At 40.6% G+C, this 7,395-nt stretch overlaps 1 protein-coding gene across 1 annotated transcript in view; it reads left to right on the top strand.

The window, feature by feature from the left end:
* The first annotated feature begins 1,356 nt into the window (after nucleotides 1-1,356).
* The window catches only part of LRP2 (LDL receptor related protein 2), a 198,596-nt gene continuing 192,557 nt past the window's right edge, over nucleotides 1,357-7,395 (top strand). The window contains exon 1 of the mRNA XM_012808457.1: nucleotides 1,357-1,429. Within this exon, the coding sequence (XP_012663911.1) occupies nucleotides 1,357-1,429 (73 nt within the window). The remainder of the gene's footprint in view (nucleotides 1,430-7,395) is intronic.

Below are 7,395 nucleotides of genomic sequence, written 5' to 3'. Positions count from 1 at the left end.
GAAATTGTGAACACGCAAGGTCCTGGCATTTCGGTGAGCATTCAGTAAACATTTGGCCCTACAGGGGACCTGGTGCTAAATCTTTCATAGTTGACCCGCTTTTGGTTAGGTCAGTATAGCAGAGCAGCCACCATGCTGTGGCTTTTTGAAATAAAGAAACCACTTGTCAAATTCTCTATCCACAGAAATTGCTGGTTAAAAATACAACATTTTTAGGGAGATGAAACTAGCAGACAAGGAAATATGAGAAGACAGGCCTTGTAACCTGCCTGTCTACCCCAAGCACGTCACGTGGTCCTCCACTTCGCAAGTCTTGAAGGTGCAGATCCAAATGTCAAGTTGCTGAGAAATTTAAACTTCTCAGTGGACCTGGTGTTTCCATTTTATGTGTACTGTGTGCATGGTGTCTGTAAACTTGGTTTTATGCAGAGCTTACTGATGATGTCTCTGTAACTCTGTGAAGAAGAATGGTGGAAGGATGGACTTACATACAGGTCAGGTGCATTCTCTGCTCAAAGAGAAGTTCTCTAGGGAAGAGTACACTCCAAAAGGAATACTTGATTTCATGCAAGGTTTTTTTTTTTTTGAGACAGTTTCTTTTTGTTGCCTGCAGTAGAGCGCCATGGTGCATAGCTCACAGCAACCTCAAACTCCTGGGCTCAAGCGATTCTCTTGTCTCAGCCTCCCAAGTAGCTGGGACTGCAGATGCCTGTCACAATGCCCAACTAGTTTTTGAGACAGGGTCTTGCTCTTGCTCAGGCTAGTCTTGAAGTGAGCTCAGGCAATCCACCCATCTCGGCCTCTCGGAGTGCCAGCCCTTCAGAGAGGTTTTGGGTAGAAACTGTTAGAATGACAGTTAATGAGGAGTTTTTTCTCTTGTAAGAGTTCCCTGGTATTATATTTGATGGAACTACAGAAAAGTCAGTGAGAAGTTCAATAGGTGAGAAAACTGTCAAACTAGGGTTGGTTAATAGTCATGGTTAAAGTGATCACAAATGTCTTTATTTCACAAACATTTACTTAAAGCCTATTTTATCAGGAACTGGGTTTACACAGATGAATAAGATGTGTAAATAAACTATTGCACTGCAGGGTGAGAGGTGCCATAACAGAGGCCCGAGAGCACTGCATAGGGAATTGTGGGGTTAAGGAGGCCTGAGGGAGCAGGGGAAACTGCACAGATTTGCCCCTGGAGTCCTTGAAGGAGGGTAGATTGTGGGAGACAGGGCTGGGAGAGTGGGCTGGGAGGGTTCTGTAGTCAAGCTAAGAAGTTTCGTGCCTTTGGAGAGACATAGGCCTGGAAGCACACTGATCAGATTTTCATTTTATAAAGATAATCAACCAGTGAAATTAGGGATGAATGGAATTATCTGGGTGACAGATGATGAGGGTCGACCTAAACTTATGGACCTGGAGGTGATGAGAAGGGGTGAGAGTCACCATGGAATTTAGAGAAAGCTTTTATATGTTAATGGTTTTGATCATTCCCATTACTTATTTTACAAGTTAGTATGTTTTGTTTATAGGAATATTTCATATGTCTTTTCAATGTACATATGTTACGTTCAAGACTCAATGGTATTTTCTGGAATCTTCCTGTATGGACAAGTTCTGGCATATTGACTATCTGGGTCAATGGCCTGTGACATTATTTTGATTTAGTTCATTAATTCTTGGTTGGGTCAGTTCCCTTAGGGGGCATTTGGAAATGTGTAGGAGCACATAGGACAGAAATGCCAAACCAGTTGCCATATGAAGGACATTCCTGTACTACAAAGAATTGTCCGGGGCCAAATGCCAGTAGTATCCTGTAGGGCTCTTCTTGGTTGATAGGAAGTGAACGGGGAGGCAGGAGGAGATCACACTGGTAGTAAGAGCTGTCACGTGCTGACGTTTACTAGTATATCTGCCTCGTGCACAGTCACCCTAACTCAGTGGTTCTCAACCTTCCTAATGCCTTGACCCTTTAATACAGTTCCTCATGTTGTGACCCTCAACCATGAAATTATTTTCATTGCTATTTCATAACTGTAATGTTGCTACTGTTATGAATCACAATGTAAATATCTGATATGCAGGATGTATTTAGGCGACCCCTGTGAAAGGGTCATTTGACTCCCAAAGGGGTCGCAACCCACAGGTTGAGAACTGCTGCCCTGACTATAGTATTTAGTCTTTCTGACAGCCCAGGGAGGTGGATACTATTACTGCCCCCTTTTTCCAGTGAGCAAACTGAGGTCAAGTGGGAAGTATGGAGGTCAAGTGGGAGGTGTGGCTCGAGGCCGTGTATATTTAATTTGAATGCTCCATTATTTCCACATGCTTTACTCACTTGATTCTGTAATTTTATTGAATATATATAATCAATTTAATAATCAATTACAAGAGGAAAAGGAGAACAACATTTGGTTTGTGCATTTATGGTTCTTTAAATATCAGAATATACCTCTTGGAAACATTTCTGTCAGTTGAGAAGAACATTGGCAAGTTGTTACCTCCAAGTGGCTTTTTAAATTATAGGAGATGTTTGATGTTTGTTTAAAATTAGAATGACTTTGTGGATTGGCAGAAACTCTCATGTGATGGAAAAACAGTTGGTGCCCCATAAATGCCTAGGGAATTGGAGGCACTCAGTGGCTTTCCAGGGTGTCATAAAATCTTGCAAATCTGTTTTTTTACTTTACATAAAATTGCCTCAAGGACAATGTTTATAATATGAAGATGTGTGTCAGTGACATTGGATGAAGAATGGGCTCTTTCTTGGACTGGCCTGCCTTGCACTTTCCTGCGTCTGTGCTAGTTCTGTGCTAGGAAACTCCTTCCCTCAGACCCACAGTTTTGTTCCTTGAATATCCCCTCCTATAGGGCCTTTCTTGATCTTTACTGCGTGTAACTCAACCTCTCTTGTACCGTTCATCATCATACCACAAATTATAATTATTTATGTATGTTTTTTACCTCTTCTTCTGAATAGGACCCCTGGTGCTAGAAGTCATGCCTGCCTCCTGGTCTCTTGTGTCTGGCACCGTGCCATGCCTAAGCCAGAAGAGATGTCTGTTTAATGGGAAGTTAAAAGAGCAGCATGAGTTGTAGTGAAGCAACTCCATCATGTAGGGAGAGAACAGGCGTGCTCTACTCTGACCTGCAGTCGTAAAGATGATTTTGTTTGGCTTGAAGAAGATAAATGTTTATTTCTCTTTTACCTAACCAGAAGTAGAGGGCTGGTTGGGTACTTCCATGGGATCATCAGAACCCATACACCTAGTTCCTGCCCCACTATTCTTGGCTGGTGGCTTTCTTTCTTAAAGTCACTTCATTGACCCTATTGGCTGCTACTGCCATAGCTACCCTTTCTCCACACCAGGTGGTGGGCTTTGAGGAGGAGAACAAAAGGTGTGCTTTCACTTTTTAAAGGGAACTTCAGGCTGAGTGTGGTGGCTCATGCCTATAATCCTAGCACTCTGGGAGGCTAAGGCTGGAGAATTGCTTGAAGCCAGGAGTTAGAGGTTGCAGTGAGCTCTGATACCACTGGAGTCTAGCTGGGGAGACAGAGGAAGAACCTGTCTCCAAAAAAAGAAAAAAAAGACTTCATAGAAGTCCTACACAACACTGCTGCTTGCATTTGACCTCTTTGATCAAGAGTTAGTTAGGCCCTTGGCCACATGTAGCTGAAGGTTGGGAAGTGTAGCTTTTTAGCTGAATGCATTATTCTCTTGAATAGCAGTGGGGTTCTGTTACTGTATGCTACCACTGGTCCTGGCCACACGTGGTCAGGTGACACTGGGCATCTTTTATTCAGTTTTGAGTACTATGTTTTTGGAGAGACATAGCAAATTTGAACTGAGTTTGGAGGAGAGAAACAAGAGTGATGAGAGAGCTGGAAACAAATGTTTCGGGGGGAATGATGGGAAAATTGGGGAGGTTTCTTTTGGAGCAGGGAAGGGTAAGGGGAACAATGGCTAGGATTTTTGAGGGACTGTCATGGAAGAAGAATGAAACTTGTTCTAAATGATTCTAAGAAATAGGAAGAAGATTGAGATTGTAGGTACATAGCATGCACCCAAAGAGTGCTGGTATTTGACTTTAAGGCTTCTTTTAACCTTTGACCTTATGTGGTAGTGACTTATACCACATAGATGCATCCTTGAGTCTTGTCGTTTTGAGATTAGAAATATTACTTATTCTCTGGGTTCTTCATATTGGAATTACTTTTACTCAAAAGTGATGATATTATTAACAACCAACATTGTAAAAAGCTTGGGACTATTCCTTTTGTGAGATGTGGTCTCTGTTTCATGCTTGGCCTTTTTCAAAATGTCATCAAGTCAGAAACAATTCCCAAACTTAGTAGGGTGAAGTGAAGGAGAATTCTTAAATTGTAGATGTTAATATAAGGGTTTAGGAATTCCATTTTAGCTCAGTGATTCAATAAATATTGTTTTTATCAACTTCTTTGCATTAAGATATTTGTACCAACTAATGCTATTTAGTTAAACATTATTTATTATTCAACTTCTTAAACACCTTTGAAATGTAAATGTTGAAAATGTCTTAAAAAAACAGAGCTATTATCAACCAGAGAAATAATCTAGAAGTGAGTTAATTTATTTCAGTAAGTAGTGATGTGTTTTTTTTTTTTTTGAGACATTTTCACTATGCTGCCCTCTGTAGAGTGATGTAGCATCACAGCTCACAGCAACCTCTAATTCTTGGGCTTAAGAGATTCTCTTGCCTCAGCCTCCCAAGTAGCTGGGACTACAGTCGTTGGCCACAACGCCCAGCTCTTTTGATAATGGGGGTCTCGCTCTGGCTCAGGTGGGTCTCAAATTTGTGAGCTAAGCAATCCGCCTGCTTCAGCCTCCCAGGGTGCTGGGATTACAGGCATGAGCCACTGCACACAGGCCATAGTGATGTATGTTTGAAAGTACATGGAATAGGTAGATGTGTGCCTGAAAATTTGCCTATCTTTGTGAATTAACTTCTATTTTACTTTTTTTTTTTTTTTTAAATAGAGACAGAGTCTTTTTCTGTTGCTCAGGCTCTCTTTAAGCTGCTGACCTCAAGTGATCTTCCCACCTCGGCCTCTGAAAATCCAGTGGATTACAGATGTAAGCCACTATGCTTGGCCTGAGTTCTGTTTTCTAGTTCAGTTTTATTTTGAATGTAGATATGTTTTCTATTTGTGAACCTCAGTCACAAGAGATATAGAGTAAGGAGGAGAGTATGATTTAAAATCAAAGTAAGTTAGTAATAATATACTGAAATTTCTATCTTAAATCAGCTTTGGGGGGGAATAAGGTATCATTATAACTAAGGGGGGATGGGAGTCTCTGTGTGTGACACCCCTTTTGGGGGCAAAACACAAGTCTAAGAGGCACTTTACCTAACAAATACAATCAGTGCAACCTGGTTTCTTGTACCCTCAGTGAATCCCCAACAATTAAAAAAAAATATTTTATGATTAGAAAAAAAAGATTAAAAAATAAAAAGGTTCTCAAACTGAGCTGCAGTTATGATTATACAAAAGCTAAAATATGAACAAATATATATGAAACAGAAAAAAAGAACTGTAGAGCTCAAAGGGAGACAATATTTAGGTTTAAAGGATCAGAAAATACTTGCTCCCAAATAATAACAACAGCCAGCTTTTGCTAAATATTCACTGATGTACCAGGCCCATGATCCTTACTCTATCTTCATATTAATGTTATGAGTAGGAGCTCTTATTAACTCTGTTTTTAAACGAGGGGAACTGAGGCACAGAAATTAAAATAACAGTCAGAGCTGTGGTTTGAACCCAGGGCATGTGACTACAGGGACTTAACTCTGGAAAGTGATTTTACTTCTGCTCATGTCTTACCATTCCTGGCCCTACTGTAATTATATAGTAATTTATCAGTCGCATGAAGACATTTGATTATGTCTTTGCCTCTTAATCTTTTGCGGAAAAGCTTTTGGCTTTTAGATATCCTGGGTGGGAAGAAGAAAAATACAGACTCTTATACTTGAGGAAATAATGTCCTATGTAGCAGTGGTTGAATCAACAGGGAGCAAATTTATTGTACTATCTTGAGTTAATCCAGTGATGGTGAACAAACACATGGCCAAGTGAGCACTGTACGAGAGTGCTCCTTTAGGAATGAATGTCAAGTCCATTTCTTGGTGAGGAAGCCTGGTAACTTTGGGCTTCCTTGTGTATGTGTGTGTATGTGGACACGCATACATATACACACATGTATTCCACTTTGGGTGGAAATAGTGAGTCTCGTATTTCCAGTAGGAAGAATACCTTGACTTACAGATAGCAGAGTAAGGGGTTTCCATTTATGCAAGAACCCAACTATAGTGTTTCAGTAAATCAGGTTCATTTGTTAGTTGATTTTCTTGAAATCTATGGAGTCATTACTTTTTGCTTCTGTATAGATTTATCTAAAACACATTATGCTGCTCCAGAGATGTCCCTAGATTTCCTGCAAAGCCATTTAACTGTATTTTAATTGGCCTGTACTTTCATGGAAAAATGCTATTTCACTGCTGACGAGGTTTCTGGCATCAACAAAGATGTCCTTAGACATGTACCATAACATGTGTGGTACGTTATTAGGAGCCCTGATAAGATACTCTGTTCCCTTAACAATCTGCTCTATCAAGCCAGTGAGGAAGGTATTTGTGGCATTAGGAATACCTAAAATGCCAAAATTAGAAATTCATTCCTTTGAAGGCTTCCTATTTTCTGCTGAAAGTGCAAATACCTATGGAAGGCTTTAAAAATCACTTAAACTTTCCTGTGAGTATGTTCACTTGGGAGCAGATTTTTGGGATTAGGGTCACAAGCCATGGCACCCTTGTTGTATTGGCCAAACGTTGAGAGCCAAAGGAGAGAGAAGGCAAAGATCTTTAGATAGGGGTTGGGGAAATGAGGTGGAGGTGGGAACTTTTAAATAGATAAGGCTCTAATCACCTCATTCCTGGGCTATCAGAATAGCCTTTTAGGTTTAAGTTGCTTTTCCCTGTTTGTAACTGGAGTTCTGTAACCAAAATTAGTGAAGTGTTGAGTGTTCAGAGTAAACAGAGTGAATATAACTCTTAGAAACAGACTGGCTTACTTTAGTTGTCTTGGTTTCTGGCAGGGGATAGGATGGTTGTATTGGCTTGCATGAGGACAACCAAAATGTTGTGGACAAGAGGGCTTGTTTCTTGACAACTGTTCTGCCTCCCTTGGAGGTGACGATAAATGGCCAAGCAGAGTTTCAATACATGTTTGTTGTGTTTGGGGTGTTTGCTGTGTGCAATGGAGAACTCTTGGGATAGTGGTAAGATCTGTTTTGTTATCAGGTAAGTACAGAAGTAGGGTTGTGGCAACTGGATATTTCATTCCTTCTTTTGGAGGGGCGA

The sequence above is a fragment of the Otolemur garnettii genome, unplaced genomic scaffold (assembly GCF_000181295.1).
Source record: "Otolemur garnettii isolate 467f Iridium unplaced genomic scaffold, OtoGar3 scaffold00090, whole genome shotgun sequence".
In the NCBI taxonomy this organism is placed as follows: Eukaryota; Metazoa; Chordata; class Mammalia; order Primates; family Galagidae; genus Otolemur; species Otolemur garnettii.
This window is presented reverse-complemented; position numbering and strand designations above follow the sequence as displayed.